The sequence below is a fragment of the Bombina bombina genome, chromosome 1, assembly GCF_027579735.1.
Source record: "Bombina bombina isolate aBomBom1 chromosome 1, aBomBom1.pri, whole genome shotgun sequence".
Classification (NCBI taxonomy): Eukaryota; Metazoa; Chordata; class Amphibia; order Anura; family Bombinatoridae; genus Bombina; species Bombina bombina.
This window is the reverse complement of record NC_069499.1, coordinates 920,902,328-920,926,339: the sequence shown is the minus strand read 5'-3', so window position 1 is coordinate 920,926,339 and position 24,012 is coordinate 920,902,328. Positions and strand designations below refer to the sequence as shown.

The 24,012-nt window shown below is 37.6% G+C and overlaps 1 protein-coding gene across 1 annotated transcript; it reads right to left on the bottom strand.

Moving 5' to 3' along the window:
- Window positions 1–14,472: 14,472 nt before the first annotated feature.
- Window positions 14,473–20,694, bottom strand: LOC128661670 (60S ribosomal protein L8-like). Its single transcript, XM_053715897.1, has 3 exons — window positions 20,640–20,694; window positions 19,163–19,304; window positions 14,473–14,770 (listed from the first exon to the last, which is right to left on the bottom strand). The coding sequence occupies exons 1-3, from the start codon at window positions 20,692–20,694 to the stop codon at window positions 14,473–14,475; spliced, it is 495 nt and encodes a 164-aa protein (XP_053571872.1).
- Window positions 20,695–24,012: the final 3,318 nt, after the last annotated feature.

The window sequence follows — 24,012 nt, the reverse complement described above, 5'->3', positions numbered from 1 at the left end:
ACCATTTCTAGATGTTTGGGTCTTAAATGAGACTATTGAAGTATTTCCATCATACCAAGATACAAATGGTTAATCAGTGATGAGAATGGATTTGTATTACAATAGGTTAATGTCACAGATGTAAATTAGTATTTCCCTTCCAAAGTAAACAAAGGGGTTAATTCAATAGACCTTTTCTGTAACTTTAAAAGGTGTGAATGAGTTATTATATCTGTCAGTTTCCGGGTAACGGACAGATTTCTATTTCAAGTACAGGTACTTTACACATGAAAATACATTTTCTGAGCATTTCTGTTAAATAAAGGCAGCTACGGTTGAATTTACTTTGAATTGTGGTCACCTTAGATACTCAACAACCAATTTGACGGAAAGCGAAAGGCCATTTCAGGAGCAAATTACCAATAGACTGCAATCTACTCCTAAATATTTTAGCTATATAAGGCTCCATTTAAGAAGCTACAAGCGAGTCGGCTGCCGAGAGTTAAGAAGCAGCAGTCATCAGACCGCTGCTTCTTAACCTATATGCCAACAATAAAGTAGCATTTTTCATTTTGCCCCACCCCCAGGGCAGGGGGTGGTGTTGCATAGGAGGCAAAGTGTGCAATGATAAATGAGGGCAGCGTATTGTTCCCCGCTAGCTGCAATGTCAGACAGACAGGGACGGAGATGGCTATCCATGTTCATCCGGGGGTTAGTAAATCTATCCCATAGACTACATATAACAGTTCAATTGAACAGTAACATACAAGGTAAACTAAACATGATGTCTGACTAATAAAGCTGACTTCTGTCCATCTCAATGACAATAAGTCCTTCTGTTTTAAGATTTAAAAACATTTAAGTTGTAGTAATATTTTTAGTAAATGTTGCCTGAATATCTCCTGCATTGTTCTGTATAATGATGAATAATACTTTACAAGTAATTACAATATACAGTGGCAATGGGACACTGACTTCTCTCAACAAAGTTGTCAAAGCTTAGCACTTCATGGATTCAGAACACGCATTTAGAAGGAAGCCTGAAGAGTCACCTCTCATCCGTAGCTTTCTCCAGATAACGTATACAGGCGCCTTGCTAGAACCTTTGTTGATGGCTTTACAGTTTCTCATTTTTTGTGTTATAACTTTCCAAACGGGGTAACCTTTTTTTTATTTAGAGGACTGGGCAAACGTTCTTCTCATGACTGTTCACAAATGCTAACTTTAGGACAAGGCAAACATATGAAGGGAATTTAATATGACTCAAATCAGCACTTGAACAACAAACTCAACTTACAGCTCCAGAGAATTTGTAGTGCTTTACAAATAAACAACAACAACAATAGTAATAATGACAATTTTCCATGACTTAATATATATATATATATATATATATATATATATATATATACAGTATATATTCTTGGTTCATTTGCTTATGAAGCAAATATTTTGTTTTAGCAATCATTTAGGCTTCTTATGTTATTTTAACCTTTAGTTACCTTTGAACACAAATTTGGGATGGTTTAAATATGGAACATGGATAAATAAACAGGACTCTTGTGGGTTTTTTTTTTACAACTTGCAATTATTCCAATTAAATTATATTTTATCGTTTTCAGAAGCCTGTAATTTATATAATTGAAACCATTAGTACTCTGTTAATACACTAAAAAGATGACTTCATACTTTTAACAAAGAAAGAAAAAAAAAAAGTATAAATACTCCTTAACAGAATGATAGAAACAAAAGCCGCTTGAAAACAGATTATTGAGGAAGTTGTGTGGAAGTTTACTGTATTATTATGCCAGTATGTTCTTGAACAAAGCAGCATTCTGTATGTACAACAGAAAACAAGGGAGATTTAAAAACAATTAAGCAACCTTTGTAATATTCCATTTCATCAACTGCCAGAATCAGAGTCTTGGAACCTTTTTCATTTAAAGATTTAGCAAAACCCATTTCTATGCTTTTTTTTTTTTTAATATTTTCATAAAGATATATTTTTAAAATTGCTACATTTTATAATGAAAACTTTTTTTACTTTTCTCGTTCTATTAATGTTCTGTGATGTAGTCTGTGAAAATGTAAAACTTTCCTGTAACCTTGGCAAGTCTTATCCTCAGCGTCCAATCAATATGCCAGGTGATGTGATTCTTGGAGGAATACTTGATATGCATATTTATCATTTGAATGAATATTTTAATTTTTCAAGCCCACCTTCTTTACAAGCACGGAAACTAAGGTCAGTATCTTCTGTAAAATTAATCTTTTATTATAAGTTTAAATTTTATACTGCAATCTAATCATTGCAATAAATATATACAGGTATATTAATGAATGTATATTCCAAAAAAAAAAAGAAAAGTACATTTTAGTGTGACCATTTATTAATGAAAAATAGAGTGATATATATATTGTGAGGCAATATATATATACTTACAAAAAGGCATGTGACAAGCAAATTATAAATAAATTCAAATTAGTGAAGTAATGCTTGTTTTTCAATACAATGCAGCAATAATATTTAGGTATCTTTTTTTTTAATCCCAAAATGGTCAACCTTTAAAGTATTTAGGTTTAATATAGTACTTTTATTTAGTAAAACATGAAGATGCACATTTTGAGGTTTCTTGCAACTTTTGTCCAGTAGCATTTTATAACTAAAATGCTATAATGTTGTAACTCTTTTGTCTGCTGTTATGCTTGGCAAACTGCATTGCCCATTTGTAAAGTAAAAACATTTATAATGCATAAAATTGTTTTTTACATATAGGATTAGAAACTGATAAATACAAACATATTTGTTTCCAAAGACTTTAAATGTTATAAGGTTTTACTTTACTTTGTCTTTCCCCTTGTGTATCATATATAACAGATGCCTATTTTTTAGCATCACAATATGATTTATTTGTTTTTATCCTAAGCAGTTTTATTAATGTATTATTATTATGTTTTTACCTTTGCTGGCAGGACATCTTATAAATCATTACTGTATTTTAGCCCAATAATACCTTTTTTTTCTTCCCAAGCAATTGTATTATTTTTAATGTTATTATTCTTTAACCTTTGCTAAAAGAATATCTTATAAATATGTTACCCTTACAGCAATGTATTTTCCCTTTTAGCATTACACCATTCAAATGTAGAACACAACAAAAACATTTTTTAGTTTCCAATATATAGTGACGTCAGTGTTGATTTTATGTCCCAGTTTTTTTATATATATATATATATATGTATATATTACGAAACAAGTCTATTCTGGTTACTATCAGTTGTCCACAGTTAGTTTGGATTATTATGAGTTAAATGATTATTAACATTATATTTTTTTAGACTAGGATAAGTTAAGGTATAACTAAAAAGATAATTAACATCAGACAGTCTAATTATAAAAACTTTTTTTTTCCGTTAACAAGAACCTTTGCAAGTTCTATGTATATATTTAATAACCAGAACAAATGCTTCTATCATATAATGGCTTTCTTTTACAAAACAGACGTTACATTTTATTAGAATACTTACTGACCAGTTCTTACACCAGCATTAACAGTTTCAGTTTCTTTTATTTTGTATATAAATGAAACACATATTTTTAACTCTTTCACTGCTGGGCTATTTTCACAAACCTGTGCTATGAAATTGCAAATAAATGTTAACTTGTTTTTTTTTTCAGTGAGGTACCTATTTTTTATTAGACTAAGCATTTTAAGAATAAAATTAAAATTGTTGCTTACATTTTCTATGGTGTACATAGTAAATAGCAGCACAGGATGAATTATTTCCTATATATTTTAAACATACATTTTATTGTCCCATATTTAGCATCAGTTTGCCATCTCAAAACAGCAGAATTTAGGATTTCATACCTATATAGTTCAATTAAAATGAACAATTAAAAATCTGAACATTACTATTTTTGTCATTATGCACCGTCTTAAAATTAGTAGGTATAAAATCTTTAACCATATAACTATTACATACATTTAAAATTATGCAAAATTCTAATTCCTGAGAAGGGTGTTTTGACCCATTTTAACAAAGTATTCATGTTTTTACCTCTTTTCAAACTCACCCAGCATTTACAGTATAGGAAAGCATATAAAAAATAAAACATAATATCTCTACCAAAATGTATTCTAATTTCACAAAATATCACCTATTTTTGCTTTCAAACAATTCTCTTATTCCTGAATTTCTTTTATTAGTTCAGAGAAACGTGGGTCTATGAGTTGTACCTTCAACAACATAAAAAATGAGGCTCCCACCCCCTTATGTTGTTCATTATGCTTATGGTTTTTCAAAGGCATGTGACCCCTCCTTTGAAAAAGCTGCCTCCTTTTTTCAGCCTGGAGGACTGTACAGGGCACTTAGCATACAGGTTATAGCTGTTTCTATGACAACCACCTGATATTTAAAGGAGCATTAGACTTCTCATTTGATAATGGGTAATCCCCTCTTTCATGCGAAGGGTATGTGTGTATTTGCGTTGTATGCTGTCTTTTAGGGGATAAGGGCTCCTTTGGGGCCACTGCTGCCCATATAGTAAATACATTAGGTAGGTGACTGACATTTTTATGCCAGTCTCCTACTAATGAGAGGATTGTTAGTAGGTATTAAAAGGACATGCTCTATCATGATTCAGATAGACCATGCACTTTTAAGCAAATTTCGAATTTACTCCTATTATCATTTTTTCTTCGTTCTCTTGCTATTTTTATTTGAAAAATAAGGAATCTAAGCTTTTTTCTTGGTTCAGTACTCTGGACAGCACATTTTTATTGGTGGCTGAATTTATCCACCAATCAACAAGGACAACCCAAATTGTTCACCAAAACTGGGCCGGCATCTAAACTTACATTTTTGCATTTCAAATAAAGATACCAAGAAAATAAAGAAAATTTGATAATAGGAGTAAATTAGAAAGTTGCTTAAAATGTTATGCGCTTATATGAATCACGAAAGAAAAAAATTGGGTTCAGTGTCCCTTTAACTACTTGAAACACTGTGCTATGTTCAGTGCTCTCCTTAGCTTGTTGATCTTAAAACAGGAATGCTTTCTGAGGCTTCAATCAGACAATACTTTAATCACCAAGATAGAACTCAAAGTTTCAGCCTGTATTTTATCTTGTGCAGAAAGCCAACATAAAAAAATACTTATTTTAATGCTGTTTTGTTTGCTAATTTTAAAGCATAACCATTAAAAATGAAAACCGTAATAAAAATAAAAAGTTTAAACTTGCCTTGGCTTAATACTCGTATCACACTTAAACGAATAGTAAATACCAAACATTTTATTGTTTAAAAAGATAGATAATCCATTTATTTACCATTCCCCAGTTTTGCACAACCAACACTGTTTTACCTCTGTAATTACCTTGGCCGCGATCCAATATAAGTCTTTGCCCGCAAAAGCCGGCTACGCCAAAATTTACGCTGGTTTGGTATCCTATATACGGCGTAACCTAGAAGTTACGCTCGTATATTTCTGCCTTCGGCCGTAGTTTTTTGGCCCATAGACAGGTATACCAAACCAGCGCAGTTTGGTATCCAATATACAGCGTAAGGACTTACGTGGCGAAAATGGAGAAATCTTACTCCATTTTCACCTCGCCACAAATTGCAGGCGTAGTAAGCCTTACGCTGAGTATTGGAGCCCCGTAGCTCCCTAAACTGGCTGCAAAATAAAACCTAACACCTAACGCATGCTCAATGTCTATCTACCTGTCAACCGCGATCCCCCGCCGCAATACCTAATAAAGTGTTTAACCCCTAAACCGCCGCTCCCGGACCCCGCCGCCACCTACATTAAATGTCTAACCCCCTAATGTGATCCCCCTACACCGTCGCCACCTACATTAAAATTATTAACCCCTAATGTAATCCCCCTACACCCCCGCCATCTATATTAAAATTATTACCCCCTAATGTGAGCCCCCTACCTCGCCGCCACCTATTTTAACTATATTACCCCCTAATCTAATCCCCCTACACCGCCGCCACCTATATTAAATGTATTAACCCCTAATCTAATCCCCCTACACCGACGCCACCTATAATAAATTTATTACCCCTAAAATTCTAAAATGTCCCTACCCTAAACTAAATTACAAATAGCCCTGAAAAGGGTTTTTTGCGTGGCATTGCCCCAAAGTAACCAGCTCTATTACCAGCATTACCAATTTACCTGTAAAATAAATCCTAACCTAAGTTACAAATAATTAATTAAATAAACTACAAATATCTAAACTAAAATACAATTAAATACACTAAACTAAATTACAAAAACAAACAAACACTAAATTACAAAAAATAAAAAAAGATTACAAGAATTTTAAGCTAATTACATCTATTCTAAGCCCCCTAATAAAATAACAAAGCCCCCCAAAATAAAAAAAATTCCCTACCCTAATCTAAATTACAAAAGTAATCATCTCTATTACCAGCCCTTAAAAGGGCCTTTTGTGGGGCATTGCCCCAAAGTAACCAGCTCTTTTACCTGTAAAAAAAAGAACACCCCCCATTATAACCCACCACCCACATACCCCTACTCTAACCCACCCAATCCCCCCTTAAAAAAAACTAAGTCTAACCCCCAAGTGCTCCTTACCTGTCCTAAAGACCGGCGGAGAAGGTCCTGTTCCAGGCGGAGAAGTCTTCTTCCAGGCGGTGACCTCTTCTTCTTCCAGGATCCAGCCAGCGCGGAGCGGAGGAGTTGAAGACCGATGACCGCGGAGCTGAAGACCGTCCATCTGGAATTGAAGACCGGCGATGCTGGAACTGAAGATCGGCGACGCTGGAACTGAAGACCGGAGCCAGAGCGTGGAGGATCCTCTTCATACAATCGCTGCCATACACTGAATAGGAATTCAAGGTACGCGATTAAAAATGGTGTCCCTTGAATTCCTATTGGCTGATTTGAGCCTTCAAATTCAAATTAGCTTAAAATTCTTGTAATCTTTTTTTATTTTTTGTAATTTAGTGTTTGTTTGTTTTTGTAATTTAGTTTAGTGTTTTTAATTGTATTTTAGTTTAGATATTTGTAGTTTATTTAATTAATTTATTGATAGTGTAGGTGTATTTGTAACATAGGTTAGGATTTATTTTACAGGTAAATTGGTAATTATTTTAACTAGGTAGCTATTAAATAGTTATTAACTATTTAATAGCTATTGTACCTAGTTAAATAAATACCAAGTTACCTGTAAAATAAATATAAACCCTAAAATAGCTACAATGTAATTATTAATTACTAGTCCTAAAGCCCGTTCACACGGGCCTTTTTTTGCAGTACAGCGGTCCCACCCCTTGCTCTCTCCCTCCCCCTCTCTTTTGCTCTCTCTCCCCCCTCTCTTTTGCTCTTTCTTTCCCCCTCTCTTTTGAGCTCTCTCTCTCCTCTCTTTTACGCTCTCTCTCCCCCTCTCTTTTGCGCTCTCTCTCTCCCCCTCTCTTTTGCACTCTCTCTCCCCCCTCTTTTGCACTCTCTCTCCCCCTCTCTTTTGTGCTCTCTCTCCCCCTCTCTTTTGCGCTCTCTCCCCCTCTCTTTTGCGCTCTCTCTCTCCCCTCTCTTTCGCGCTCTCTCTCTCCCCTCTCTTTCGCTCTCTCTCTCCCCTCTCTTTCGCGCTCTCTCTCCCCTCTCTTTCGCGCTCTCTCTCCCCCCCTCTCTTTTGCGCTCTCTCTCCCCTCTTTTGCGCTCTCTCTCTCTCCCCTCTCTTTCGCGCTCTCTCCCCCCTCTCTTTTGCGCTCTCTCTCCCCCCTCTCTTTTGTGCTCTCTCCCCCTCTCTTTTGTGCTCTCTCTCCCACCCCTTGCTCGCTCTCTATCCCCCCTCTCTTTTGCTCTATTTCTCCCCTCTCTTTTGTGCTGTCTCTGTCTCTCCTCTCTCTTTTGTGCTGTCTCTGTCTCTCCTCTCTCTTTTGTGCTGTCTCTGTCTCTCCTTTCTCTTTTGTGCTGCCTCTCCTTTCTCTTTTGTGCTGTCTCTCCTCTCTCTTTTGTGCTGTCTCTGTCTCTCCTCTCTCTTTTGTGCTGTCTCTGTCTCTCCTCTCTTTTGTGCTGTCTCTGTTTCTCCTCTCTCTTTTGTGCTGTCTTTGTCTCTCCTCTCTCTTTTGTGCTGTCTCTGTCTCTCCCCTCTCGTTTGTGCTGTCTCTGTCTCTCCTCTCTCTTTTGTGCTGTCTCTCCTCTCTCATTTGTGCTGTCTCTGTCTCTCCTCTCTCTTTTGTGCTGTCTCTGTCTCACCCCTCTCGTTTGTGCTGTCTCTGTCTCTCCTCTCTCTTTTGTGCTGTCTCTGTCTCTCCTCACTCTTTTGTGCTGTCTCTCTCTCCCCCCTCTTTTAATCCCCAGTCTCTCTCTCCCCCATCTCTTTATCCCCCATCTTCTGCTCTGTTTCGGCAGTTGACCCCGCCCATGACGCACACGCCGACCACGCCCACAGCACACCCGCCGGCCACGCCCACAAAGCACCCGCCGGCCACGCCCACTCCACCACACACTGACTCTGACGCCAGATGCCAGGTCAGTCGGAAAGGCCAGGTGTGTTTGTCCGTGCGCGCAGTCTCTACTGCGCATGACAGCTTCGGACAAACACACTTGGCCTTTTATAATAAAGGATATTGTAGCTATCTTAGGGTTTATTTTATAGGTAAGTATTTAGTTTAGTTTTAAATAGGAATAATTTAGTTAAAATTATTATTATTATTTAGATTTATTTTAATAATAATTATGTTAGGGGTGTTAGAGTTAGATAGGGTTAATATAGTTAATATATATAATATAATAACTATATTAACCCTAATATAATTAGGGTTAATATAGTTAATATAGGTGGCGGCGGTGTAGGGGGGTCAGATTAGGGGTTAATATATTTAATATAGGTGGCGGCGGTGTAGGGGGATTAGATTAGGTGGTAATACATTTATTATATGTGGTGGCGGTGTAGGGGGATTACATTACAAGTAAAAGAGCTGATTACTTTGTGACAATGCCCGCAAAAAGTCCTTTTAAGGGCTGGTAATAGAGCTGGTTACTTTGGGGCAATGCCCCGCAAAAGGCCCTTTTAAGGGCTGGTAATAGAGCTGGTTACTTTGGGGCAATGCCACTCAAAAAGCCCTTTTCAGGGCTATTTGTAGGGTTAGACTTAGGTTTAGTGGTAGGGAAATTTTAGTATTTTAGGGGTTAATAAATTTATTATAGGTGGCGGCGGTATAGGGGGATTAGGGGTTAATAATTTTAATATAGGTGGCGGCGGTGTAAGGGGGTCAGATTAGGGGGTAGTACATATAAAATAGGTGGCGGCGGTGTAGGGGGATCATATTAGGGGGTAATATAGTTTAATGTAGCTGGCGGAGGTATAGGGGGGTCAGATTAGGGGGTAATACATATAATATAGGTGGCAGCGGGGTCCGGGAGCGGCGATTTAGGGGTTAATATATTTATTATTAGGAGTGAGAGGGGGGATTGCGGATAGAGGGGTATATGTGTCTGGCTAGTTTTGGGAGGCATGTTAGATAGTTACGGGTGATTTTATAACTTAGTGATTTTTTTGATGCCGCGGCAGTTTCTAAAGTGCCGTAAGTCACTGGCGACTCCAGAAATTTGTACTTACGCAGATTTCTGGACATCGCTAGTTTGTCAGACTTACGGCACTTTAGAAACTGACGGCGCCGTATATAAGATAGCTTGAGTTGCAAGCTGAAACTACGGGCGGCGCAGGTTTCCACGCTTGCGCCGAAACCTGCGCCGTATATCGGATCGCGCCCCTTGTATCTAAGCTTCTGCTGACTGCCTCCATATCTCAAATCTTTTGACAGACTTGCATTTCAGGCAATTAGTACTGACTCTTAAATAACTCCACGTGCATGAACACAATGTTATTTATATAAAACATATGAACTAACACCCTCTAGTTGTGAAAAACTGTCAAATGCAATTAGATAAGAGGCGGCCTTCAAGGTCTTAGAAATTAGCATATAAGCCTACATATGTTTAGCTTTTAACTAAGAATACCATGAGAATAAAGCAAATTTGATGATAAAAATAAATTAGAAAGTTGTTTAAAATGACATGCCCTATCTGAATCATGAAAGTTTAAATTGGACTTTACTATCTCTTTAAGTTCCCTACTACTAGTAACTACTTTGTATTAGACACGAACAAAAACAAAATATTTCAGACAAATCATTTATTACAATTTTCTTTTCAGTTTCAGCTACAATTAGTTAATTGGGTTGTTTGATTAATTTGAATTTTCTTAGCATTATTTTTTGTTGACTGAATGTCTTGTTTATTTTTATAAATGGTAAATCCTAACATTTTTTAAACGCTCAGATATACCATAACCTTAAGGAAACATTCGGCTAGATTACGAGTTGTGCGTTAAGGTAAAAAAGCAGCATTAAGAGGTCCTAACGCTGCTTTTTTACGCCCGCTGATATTACGAGTCTTGAAGGTTTAGGGTCACCGCACACTTCTTTGGCCTTACCGCAAAACGACTTACATAAACTTTGTAAAGTCTTTTTTCTATGGGACTTCCATAGCGCCGGCATTACGAGTTTGTCCTGGGAGGCTAAAAAGTGAGCGGTACACCCTACCCTGTCAAGAGTCCTAGCGCATTTAAAAGTCAGTAGTTAAGAGTTTTATGGTACAACGCCGGAACATAAAACTCATAACTAAAGTGCTAAAAAGTACACTAACACCCATAAACTACCTATTAACCTCTAAACCGAGGCCCTCCCGCATCGCAAACATTCTAATAACATTTTTAACCCCTAATCTGCCGCTCTGGACACTGCCGTCACCTACATTATATTTATGAACCCCTAATCTGCTGCCCCCAACATCGCCGCCACCTACATTATATTTATTAACCCCTAATCCACTGCCCCAATGTTGCCGCAACCTACCTACACTTATTAACCCCTAATCTGCTGCCCCAACGTCGCCACCACTATAATAAACATATTAACCCCTAAACCGCCGCACTCCCGCCTCGCAAACATTAGTTAAATATTATTAACCCCTAATCTGCCGTCCCTAACATCGCTGCCACCTACCTACATTTATTAACCACTAATCTTCCGCCCCCAACGTCGCCACCACTATACTAAATGTATTAACCCCTAAACCTAAGTCTAACCCTAACCCTAACACCCCCTAATTGAAATATAATTAAAATAAATCTAAATAAAATTTATATAATTAACTACATTATTCCTATTTAAAACTAAATACTTACCTATAAAATAAACCCTAAGATAGCTACAATATAACTAATAGTTACATTGTATCTAGCTTAGGCTTTATTTTTATTTCACAGGCAAGGTTGTATTTATTTTAACTAGGTAGAATAGTTATTAAATAGCTATTAACTATTTTATAACTACCTTGCTAAAATAAATACAAAAGTGTAAAATAAAACCTAACCTAAGTTACAATAACACCTAACACTACACTATAATTAAATAAATTAACTAAATTAAATACAATTATCTAAATTAAATTAGCTAAAGTACAAAAAAAAAGCACTAAATTACAGAAAATAATAAACAAATTACAGATATTTAAACTAATTACACCTAATCTAATAGCCCTAACAAAATAAAAAATAAATTGTATTTTAAAATACAAAAACATTTTAGGAATTTCAAGTATTTCCATTCAAAACACATTAAAATATATAAAAATTGAATCAAATGATATTGCATGTTTCAAGGTATTTGGCTGGGAAAGGCTCAAAAGTTTATATAATGTGTAAATACAGTATATGTGTTTATATGTGTATATATTTATGTATGTGTGCACATACATATTTACACATAAATGCACATTTATACTCATATATACACACACCGTATATACATACACAAACATATATTTATACATTGGAGGCCTTTGCAGTCAAACACCTTGACATATACCATGACCCTTTTAACATCTAAAATGTGTATATATGAGTGTACTAGTTTATTTTAATATGTTTTTGATGTGTTTTGTGCAACTTTTTTATCCCTTACATTTTACTTCAGGGGGTAGATTTACTATATATCGAGCGGACATGATTCACTATAGCATACACTGTCTGCATTTATCATTGCACAAGCATTTCTGGTAAAATGTTTCTGCAATGCCGCCCCCTGCTCACTGGCAGCCAATCAGCAGCAGGCAGGGGCTGTCAATCATCCTGATCGTATCGGATTGGGATGATTTCAAACCACCACCTAAAAGGTGGCGGACAGGTTAAGGAGCAGCGGTCTTATAACCTGAAACGATGGGAGCCTGAAACGATGGGACTCCGAAGCAGCGTTCGCTGCTACTTAAATGGAGCCCCAGGTCTGAAGTTGTGCTTAATATTCTAGAGCAGTTTCAGCTTTCACTCAAGCACAACCTATAACTTTAAACTTGTAATACCAGTGCTATTTAGTCCGGTCGTAATATACATTGAAAGTATAGAGTCGCTAGAACGACGTCGGACGGGCTTAGTCACTAACCCATATTTGGTAAATGTACCGGTAATTTACCATCGACTTATAATATCAAGTTGAGCGCTAATGTTAGCGCAGTCCACTGATATTGCTTATTACGACACCCGCACTTTCATTAACTCACCACTTCTAATCTGGGGCTAAATGTTTTCGGCTGAATGCAAAGAATAACAAAAATATATTTTCTCTACATACTTTTCCTCCATTCTTTATAGCTGTTTTGCCTTCTGTTTCTCTTTGTTCTCTCTTTCCCTTCCTCTCATTTCCATTGTCCTCATCCCCTCTTCTTCTAAATTGCTCTCCCCTACACTTTCACTTTTTTCCTTCTACCTTTTACAACTAATTAAACGCTTCATGCTGTAAGGACGTACCACGCTGTCCTAACAGTGCTGGGCTTTAACACCGTTAGGATGGCATGGAACGTCCTACCTTAATGGAGTCCTGCAGCCTCCTCCTTTAAGTGAATTGGAAATCAGACTGGGCATGTGCCTAGCATCGTACACAGTCCCCCCATGATCTAATTCTGGCCTTGAAATCACATAACACGACAATTGCGTGATTTAATTTTTCCAGCATGTGTTTGCATCGGAACACAATTGCTACTGACAGTTACATACCTACTAACATTTCCTGGAGGGTGCCCATCTGTGTTTTGTGGGTGGAGCCATGACAGGAGGAGTGGGGCTTTTGACTGTGCTGTGGGTGGTGTTGAGCATGTTGTGGGTAAAGCCAGGGCAGTCCCTGAAAACCAGGACATTCCCCTTGAAGGGGGAAGGTTGTGGGAGGTACAGTGACAAGGCTTCCCAACCCACCACAATCCTTCAAAATCCAGGACGGTTGGGAGGTAAATTACAACAGCTAGCCAGCTTCCTCAGACGGAAAACTGAGGGAAAATTAACATACTTAAATAAACTATTCTTATATGGTGAAATATATTGAATAAAAAATGTGGATGGCTTGTCTGAGTGGCAACTAGGATGGCTGCTCTTTTTCATGGCTGAACACTAGAGTTAATAAATCCACTGTTTATCAATCATTTGATTTGCAATTCAAGCCTATTTTACATAATTTTGAAATGCTGAGAATTTACGGTGCAGATTACTATAACTTTTATAGGAGATTTTGCCAGGAAGAAATCAAAACATGAGGGATGCAGCAGCAGAGGCCATACAATGACTTAGGCCTTCACCCCCCCCCCCCCCCACACACACACACATTAATAGTGATATGGGATATACAGATGTAAATACTGTATTACTTTCATATTTGAAACTACTCATGCTATTAGAATGATATTAATCTATATTTTCTTCACTTTATAATATTCGCTATGGTGGAAGTATTTCCATAAGCCTTACTTGCAGATTATGAAGCCGCAATGCTCAATGGACTAATGGGAATCACTCAATCAGAACATACAGGAAGGTGTTTTTGTGCAACCATCTACTGAAGTGGAGACACCTATGGAGCGGCAGAGACCCATTGTTTGCTGTGAAGATCTGGTATGGGATGACCCCCCAACAAGTGTATATGTGAGCCAAGATGTGTCACTACATTTGCTGATCTCTGCCATGGGGGATGCAGCCGACCCTTTTTAGCAGGGTGCAGATTGTCTGAGGTATCAGATAGAAAAATTGGTAGACATTTGTGATGGCCTACGAGTTAGTATAGCTGACCAGCTTACTTCAATGAGGTCGGTAGCGGAGTGCCCTAACTACGTGACCGTAGACTGCCAGCTGTACATTTGGAAGAAGCTGCAAAGCTTTTTCCCGGATTACCAGGATATGGCGCATTGACTGCTTGGTTAGAGGATTGTTGTCAGGGGGTTACTGGGAGTGGCCTGTTTTTTTGGTCAAAATTTTCTGCTGATCTAATGGGTCATGTATTTAGAAGAGCCGGTTTGGGATAGAACAGCTTATACCATTTAAAAGGGACTGCACTTTTTTTTTTTTTTCTTAAAGGTAATTTTTGTATAGTTTATTTTGTAAGTTGGATTCTGAAAAAATAGTTCTCCTTCTACTGTACAGTCATTGTACCACGTAGATGACCAGTACGAAGGACAGCAATAAGACCAACTTTATTACCAGCTGGAGCGTCCCTTCTGATTGTTGAAAGTTTACTAATGTGCTGAAGGTTACCAATACCGAAGGGATCTTCAACAGGGTTCATAGCCACACCATGGACTCGTGACCAGCAGTTTCTCTTTGCCTTATATTTATGGTAGGCACGACCTGCTTTCAGAATGGGTTTGTCAATACGACCACCACCAGCAACAATCCCAACAATTGCTCTTTTTGCAGAGGAGATTACCTTTCTTTCATGTAATTGGCAAGAGTCCATGAGCTAGTGACGTATGGGATATACAATCCTACCAGGAGGGGCAAAGTTTCCCAAACCTCAAAATGCCTATAAATACACCCCCCACCACACCCACAATTCAGTTTTACAAACTTTGCCTCATATGGAGGTGGTGAAGTAAGTTTGTGCTAGATTCTACGATATATGCGCTTCTCAGCTTTTTGAAGCCCGGTTCCTCTCAGAGTGTAGTGAATGACAGAGGGATGTGAAGGGAGTATTACCTATTGAATACAATGGTCATCCTAACGGGGATCTATTTCATAGGTTCTCTGTTATCGGTCATAGAGATTCATTTCCTACCTCCCTTTTCAGATCGACGATATACTCTTATATACCATTACCTCTGCTGATTATCGTTTCAGTACTGGTTTGGCTATCTACTTTATGTAGATGAGTGTCTTTTGGTAAGTATGTTTCTTTTATTTAAGACACTCTCAGCTATGGTTTGGCACTTTATATTTAAGGTTCTAAATATATGTTTGTACTTATATTTGCCATGATTCAGGTTTATCAGTATATTTCCTTTTTGCAGACTGTCAGTTTCATATCTGGGAAATGCATATAAAAAAAAAATTCTTAACTGAAGTTTTCAAATTGACTCTCTTTTCTAAATTGTGGGATGTTAGGCTCCCGGGAGCGCAAAATGCTATAATTTATTGCGTCATTCTTGGCGCAAGACTTTTTTGGCGCGAGAATTACGTTTGTTGACGTTATTTCATCATTTCCGGCGTTTTAGTTGGTGCCAAGTTTTTTCACGTAGTTGCGTCATCTATGATGCTCGTGTTTGTTGCAGACGTTTTTGGCGCCAAAAAATATTTTGTCAGTTGTGGGCGTCATACTTGGCGCCAAGCTTTTGACATTATTTAAGACTTCATTTCTTTTTGCTTCTGGTTTCCAGAGGCTTATTTTGTTTGCATTTCTTTCCCATTCCTGAAACTGTCATATAAGGAAATTGATCATTTTGCTTTATATGTTATTTTTTCTCTTACATATTGCAAGATGTCTCAAACTGACCCTGTCTTAGAATCTACTACTGGAATCCTGCTGCCTGATGTCGGTTCTACTAAAGCTAAGTGCATTTGTTGTAAACTTGTGGTAACTGTTCCTCCGGCTGTAGTTTGTGATAGTTGTCATGGCAAACTTTTACATGCAGACAATATTTCCATTAGTAGTAGTCCATTACCTGTTGCTGGTCCTTCAACATCTAATGCTCAGGATATGCCTGTTAATGTGAGAGAATTTGTTTCTAATTCCATTCAGAAGGCTTTGTCTGTCATACCGCCTTCTAATAAATGTAAAAGGTCTTTTAAAACTTCTCATAAAATTGATGAATTTTTATATGACCGACAACATTCTGATTTATCTATCTCTGATGAGGATCTATCTGGTTCAGAAGATTCTGCCTCAGATATTGACACTGGCAAATCTTCATACTTATTTAAAATGGAGTATATTCGTTCCTTATTAAAAGATGTGTTGATTGCATTAGATATGGAGGAGACAAGTCCTCTTGATATTAAAACTAGTAAACGTTTAAATTCGGTTTTTAAACCTCATGTAATTGTTCCTGAGGTTTTTCCAGTTCCTGATGCTATTTCAGATGTGATTTCTAGGGAATGGAATAGACTGGGTACTTCTTTTACTCCTTCTTCAAGGTTTAAGAAACTGTATCCTTTGCCAATTGATAGATTGGAGTTTTGGGAAAAGATCCCCAAAGTTGATGGGGCTATCTCTACTCTTGCAAAGCGTACTACTATTCCTACGACAGATAGTACTTGTTTTAAAGACCCTTTAGATAGGAAACTTGAATCTTATCTAAGGAAGGCTTATTTATGTTCAGGTCATCTTAGGCCTGCTATTTCTTTGGCTGATGTTGCAGCTGCTTCAACTTTTTGGTTGGAAACCTTAGCGCAACAAGTACCAGATCATAATGTGTATAGCATTGTTAAGTTAATTCAACATGCTAATAATTTCATTTGTGATGCCATTTTTGATATCATTAGAATTGATGTTAGATATATATCTTTAGCTATATTAGCTTGGAATGCTGATATGACTTTTAAATCAACGTTGCTATCTCTCTCTTTCCAAGGTAATAAATTATTTGGTTCTCAGTTGGATTCGATTATTTCAACTGTCACTGGGGGGAAGGGAGCTTTTTTGCCTCAGGATAAAAAATCTAAGGGTAAATTTAAGGCTCCTAACCATTTTTGTTCCTTTCGACAAAATAAGGAACAGAAACCTAATCCTTCCCCTAAGGGAACGGTTTCCAATTGGAAGCCTTCTTCAGTCTGGAATAAATCCAAGCCATTTAAAAGATCTAAATCAGCCCCCAAGTCCGCATGAAGGTGCGGCCCTCATTCCAGCTCAGCTGGTAGGGGGCAGACTAAGATTTTTGAAAGATATTTGGATCAATTCAGTCCAAAATCATTGGATTCAGAACATTGTCTCTCAGGGGTACAGAATAGGTTTCAAAGTAAGACCGCCTGTGAGAAGTTTCTTTCTCTCACACATTCCAGTGAACCCAGAGAAAGCTCAGGCTTTCCTGAAGTGTGTTTCAGACCTGGAGTTATCTGGGGTAATTGTGCCGGTTCCTTTTCAGGAACGGGGTCTGGGGTTTTATTTAAATCTGTTCATTGTCCCAAAGAAGGAGAATTCTTTCAGACCAGTTCTGGATCTAAAAATTTTGAATCGTTATGTAAGAATACCAACATTTAAAATGGTGATTATAAGGACTATTCTGCCTTTTGTTCAGCAAGGGCATTATATGTCCACAATAGACTTACAGGATGCATATCTTCATATTCCGATTCATCCAGATCACTATCAGTTCCTGAGATTCTCTTTTCTAGACAAGCATTACCAATTTGTTGCTCTTCCTTTTGGCCTAGCGACAGCTCCAAGGATCTTTTCAAAGGTTCTGTGTGCCCTACTCTCTGTAATCAGAGAGCGGGGTATTGCGGTGTTTCCTTATTTGGACAATATCTTGGTACTTGCTCAGTCTTTACGTTCTGCAGAATCTCACACGAATCAACTAGTGTTGTTTCTTCAAAGACATGGTTGGAGGATCAATTTACCAAAAAGTTCTTTGATTCCTCAGACAAGTGTAACCTTTTTAGGTTTCAAAATAGATTCAGTATCCATGACTTTGTCCCTAACAGACAAGAGACGTCTGAAATTGGTTGCAGCTTGTCGGAACCTTCAGTTTCAATCATTCCCTTCAGTAGCTATGTGCATGGTGGTTTTAGGTCTCATGACTGCAGCATCGGACGCGATCCCCTTTGCTCATTTTCACATGAGACCTCTTCAGCTTTGTATGCTGAACCAATGGTGCAGGGATTATACAAATATATCACAATTAATATACTTAAATCTCAATATTCGACTATCTCTGACTTGGTGGTTAGATCACCATCATATAGTTCAAGGGGCTTCTTTTGTTCGTCCAACCTGGACTGTGATCACAACAGATGTGAGTCTTTCAGGTTGGTGAGCTGTCTGGGGATCTCTGACAGCGCAGGGGGTTTGGAAATCTCAAGAGTTGGCATCTTCATTAAAGCTTTTGATTCATCATGCTTATTTGGAGTCGGGTAAATCCCCGCCTCAGAGGATTACGGCTCATTCTGCTAGGTCAGTTTCCACTTCCTGGGCTTTTAAGAAAGACGCTTCTGTTGATCAGATTTGCAAAGCAGCAACTTGGTCTTCTTTGCATACTTTTACTAAATTCTACCCTTTTGATGTTTTCTCTTCTTCAGATGCAGTTTTTGGTAGAAAAGTACTTCAGGCAGCTGTTTCAGTTTGATTCTTCTGCTTATAAATTCATTTTTTTTTCATTATAAGATTAAAACTTTTTGATTTGGGTTGTGGATTAATCTTTCAGTGGAATTGTCTGTCTTTATTTTTATCCCTCCCTCTCTAGTGACTCTTGCGTGGAGTTCCACATCTTGGGTATTTGCTATCCCATACGTCACTAGCTCATGAACTCTTGCCAATTACATGAAAGAAAACATAATTTATGTAAAAATGTACCTGATAAATTCATTTCTTTCATATTGGCAAGAGTACATTAGACCCACCCTTTTTATGATGGTTATGATTTTTTGTATAAAGCACAATAATTCCAATTCCTTGTTGATGCTTTTTGCTCCTTTCTTATCACCCCACTTCTTGGCAATTCGTTAAACTGAATTATGGGTGTGGTGGGGGGTGTATTTATAGGCATTTTGAGGTTTGGGAAACTTTGCCCCTCCTGGTAGGATTGTATATCCCATACGTCACTAGCTCATGAACTCTTGCCAATATGAAAGAAATTAATTTATCAGGTAAATTCTTACATAAATTATGTTTTTTGGATCCAGAAGGCAATTTCACTCTAGTATTCTTTGTTTCTGGGTTGTGCGAGATAACTGTGGCATAGTTACCAGATGCCCAAGCAAGTTGACCACGATCACCTGGCTCTGATAACTGAACCCGCACCTTTTCTCTGTCCCCTGATCACACATCCCATTGTGATCTAGGCCTGGGCTGCCCACGAAGAGCGAGACTGCCCTTTTTTATTTTAACATCAGCCTACTTAGATCAGTTGTTTCTCTGCTTAATAGTTTGAACTTTAATGAGGACTTTGAAGTTCAATGCTTTAAGTTCCTAGATATAGATAGGACCTATAGTGCTAGTTTACAGTTACTTAATGTCAAAAGTTAACTTTCCTTTAGCTAATCACCACTTTTATTTACCTGTAAGCATACTTTCATTTAATTGTCATATAGATGATGTGTGTAGGACAACTTTATTATATAAATATACATTGAAATTCTTCTTTAGATATATATATTGTCATTTTATGTACATGTTGCTTTATATATGTTTCAGAATGTGTGTTAATATGTTAGTCTAGGGTTTATTTATTTCCCCTCAGTCCAGTAAAAGAACAATATTTGGAATATTCAATAATATCTGAGATATATTATTTTTTATGTTGTCCTCTTGCTAGGGGCGCATTTAGGTTTTGTGCTGCCCTAGGCACTTAAACTTCTGCTGCCCCCCTACCCCAACCCCAAATTATAGGCCTATTTTGGTCATAATATTTTTGGTCAGGTTGTAATGTGACTTTTTTTTATGGCATTTCCAAATTAAAAACAACAGTGTCTAGAAGGCATGCAGAGTGCACTGGCAACTTGCTAGGCAAGCAGGCAGACTCTAACAGAAAGCCAAGCTTTTCCTACAGCCTATATGGAATAATTAATACAATTTAGTGCACAATGCCCTAGTGATTAAACTGTTAAATGAGCCCGAGTGTCTCAAATCTGGGTTGTTTTCAAAAACTCACCAAGGGCATCTTAAATCAAAAATAAATAAATACCAGGAGAACTAGAATATACATATTTACACCCGTTTTATCTTAAATTCTCAGTTGCCAATAATGGCTGTAAATAATTAAATAAAACGAGTGGGATATTTGTAGAACACACAATAAGATTGTGCAATGTGTATGAATAAACGGATTGTAACCACTGTCAAGTGCTACACATCTGATTGGTGCTTTAGAAACAAACAATAATCTTGTGAGGGTGTTAACATAATACATTATAATCACACTGTTTATCTCAAGTTGCAAGCTGAATGCACAACATGCAGAGCCTGCCACATGACACTAGAGCCATGACATATGAATCACAGTAAGCTCTGTGTCATCACTTCACATGCTACAGTGAAACAAATTATAGGAGTTTGTTTGTACCAGTAATAATTATTTCCACACTTCCCATGTTCACACCGCTGCTAGCTAGCACTCTGCATAAGAGGAATAGAATAGCCAAGAAGTTTACCGGCTGGTGAGGTCCTGCTGCACAATGAGCAGATGCTCCTCAGGTTCTCAAACATCTCGCTCAGGAATTTTCTTTTACATAGCGGATCTGACCTAATCGTGCAGTTGCGACGCAGGAGTTTAGCTACGAGCTATTATTATACAAGGCACTAGTGACACACTGGCAGCATTATCTGATTGATTGTGCATCCTGTGCCTGACGGAGACACGGACCATCAGATTATGCAAAAACGGCAGAGGGCAGATACGCTCCAGAGAGCCCTGTTCTAATCAGAGCCTCGGGCGCCGCAACCACCTTTGGGAACCTAACCATGGGTCCCACCCCCGCTACGTGCTTTTACAGGTTCTCAGACTGAATTGTCAGAGAACCTTTAAAAGCACGTTGTCGGGGTGGTACCCATGGTTAGGTTCCCAAAGGCTCTGATTAGAACAAAGCTCTCTAGAGCGTATCTGCCCTCGGCCGTTATTGCATTATCTGATTGGTCCGTGTGTCCATGACGCATCGGAGGCACAGCCAATTGGATAATGTTGCCAGTGTGTCGCTAGCGCCTAGTATTATTATACTGGGTGCTCAGATGTCAATCTACTAGCTTCCTCCTCTAGCCAAGCTCCACTGTCTCACGGGGACTGTAGCAAGTGGGTGCACAGACACGTTGTCTTCCCAGAAGGAGTAGAACCTGCTTTGCTGTTATTTTCTCCAGAGTCTTCATAGCGCACAGCATCTCTGGCGGGAACTCCAAAGGGCGGGCATGCTGGGACTCTGTGACATCACTCCAGAGACTCCAAGTGCTCTGTTACTGCTAGCCCACGGTAGGATTTGGAGCTACATTAGGAACCTAACTGGAGCTGCAGGTCCTACATTAAGGAGAAAATTGAACAGTGCAGTGGAGGTAGTAAGTGGAGTAGACTAAATCTAGGAGCGGTATACTATAGCAGCTAGCAGTGGTATATGTACCATTCAGGCACGGCCCCTGGACACGAATAAAGGGCTAATTCTTGATGCATGTGAGTAGTGCCATGTTGCATCTTCCCCAATCTGCTGCCCTAGGCAAATGATTTGTCTGCCTAGGCAGTAATACGTCCCTGTGTGCATAATTGTTGCACCCCTAATTCTATTAGTATGCAAGTTAAAGGGACACTGAACCCAATTTTTTTCTTTCATGATTCAGATAGAGCATGCACTTTTAAGCAACTTTCTAATTTACTTCTATTATCAATTATTCTTCCTTCTCTTGCTATCTTTATTTGAAAAAGAAGGCATCTAAGCTAAGGAGCCAGCAAATGTTTGGTTTCAGAACCATGGACAGCACTGGTTTATTGGTGCTGTCCAATCAGCAAGGACAACCCAGGTTGTTCACCAAAAATGGGCCGGCATCTAAACGTACATTCTTGCTTTTCAAATAAACATACCAAGAGAATGAAGAAAAATTGATAATAGGAGTAAATTAGAAAGTTGCTTAAAATTGCATGCTCTATACGAATCACAAAAGAAAAAATTTGGGTACAGTGTCCCTTTAAGGTTGTTGCCTGTATTCCAGAAACATAAAAGTATTCTGTATCCATGACTACCTTATATGATAATATTTATCTACTCTTAGGTTTTAAGTTATCCTATATATGATATAGGTGATGTTTAATACACATCTTTTTGCTATAGTTCTGAAAGTGTAAATTAAATAGTCCAATATCTTATTTTACTGTGTGAATATAAATGTTTTCTCCACTAGATGATAGTAGAGGTTTCTATATAGAGCTGTGCTTCATAGTCAGATTACGGAATACAATAGTTTTAGTTAAAAATTATTTTATGGTAGTAGATAATATTAATTAGTTTACTTTTATTTAGACAGATTTACTATAGGACACTTAAAGTCAAAATTAAACTTTCATGATTCAGATAGAGCATGCAATTTTAAACAACTTTCCAATTTACTGTTATCATCAAATTTGCTTTGCTCTCTTGGTATTCTTTGTGGAAAGCTAAATTTAGGTAGGCTCATATGCAGGGGTGAAACCACAGGGGGTGCTGGGGGTTGCAACTGCGACTGGGCCCCTGAGGGTGGGGGCCCAACTTAAAAAAAAAAATTCCAATAAAAAACGTTGACCTGCCACTGCCTGCACTGATATCATGTGAGTGTGACATGATGCCTCACTAGTGTCTCTGACTACAGGGGTTAGTGTTTCTGTTTTACCCATTGGTGTTTATGTGTGTGTGTATGTGTGTATGTGACTGTGTGTGTATTTATGCATGTATGTGTGTGTGTGTATGTTTGTGGAACCAGCAAATTACAGACCTTGTTACTACAGCATGGGGGGCGGGGGGTAAACAGTGTCACTATACAGTACCACTATATACAGTACAGGGGGCTGGACCATGTCACAGACTACTGTGGTCACTCTATAAAGTACTAGGGCGGGTAGGGTCAGGCCAGCTATCTCACCGGCAGATTACAGTCTGTGTCACTAACTCACTATATACAGTACTGGTGGGTTAGACAGTGTAACTATATACAGTAGAGCTGCGCATCTTCACTTGTCTCACGATTCGATTCGATTACGATTATCATTGTAACGATTCGATTCTACGATGCATCGCGATGCATCACAATTCCTCAAATGATTTTCATGAACTTATTCTATTCCATAATTTATATATATATATATATATATATATATATATATATATATATATATATATATATATATACATACATATACATACAAACAATGTATATATATACACATTATATATATATATATATATATATATATATATATATACACACATACACACTATATATATATATATATATATATATATATATATATATATATATAATCTTTCAAACAACTGTGAAAGATGGGACATCACTCATAAACCTAATACAATATTATGCACAGATAGAAATTTATCTGTAGATGTATTTAAAAAGGAAAGTGTAAATGCACAATGAAAAATAATGAGAGGTAATGGTCAACTTGGAGGCTGGAAAATACTTGATTCACCACAAAGAAAGTTGCAACTGAAACTTTCAAGGCCTTGTTAACTAGGTGTTCTAGAAAATGAACAAGTGAAGGGGAGCCGTATATCAATTAATAAAAATGTTTTTTGGTTTTGAGAAAAAGGATTGAAATAAATATATATATATATATTAAAAAAGTGCTTTTAATCGTATTACAACGTGATACCTAAACTGATATTGAAAATACAGACTTTGTATATGTTAACTAATGAGTGTGGTGGTAAGAAAAGAAAGGTAAGACATGGGTAGTGTACAAAATGTGACAATTTTTATATTGTGCAATGTAGCAGATACAAGTTGAAACAATTACAAGTTGCAAAAAATACAAGGAATACAAGAATTATGCTAGTT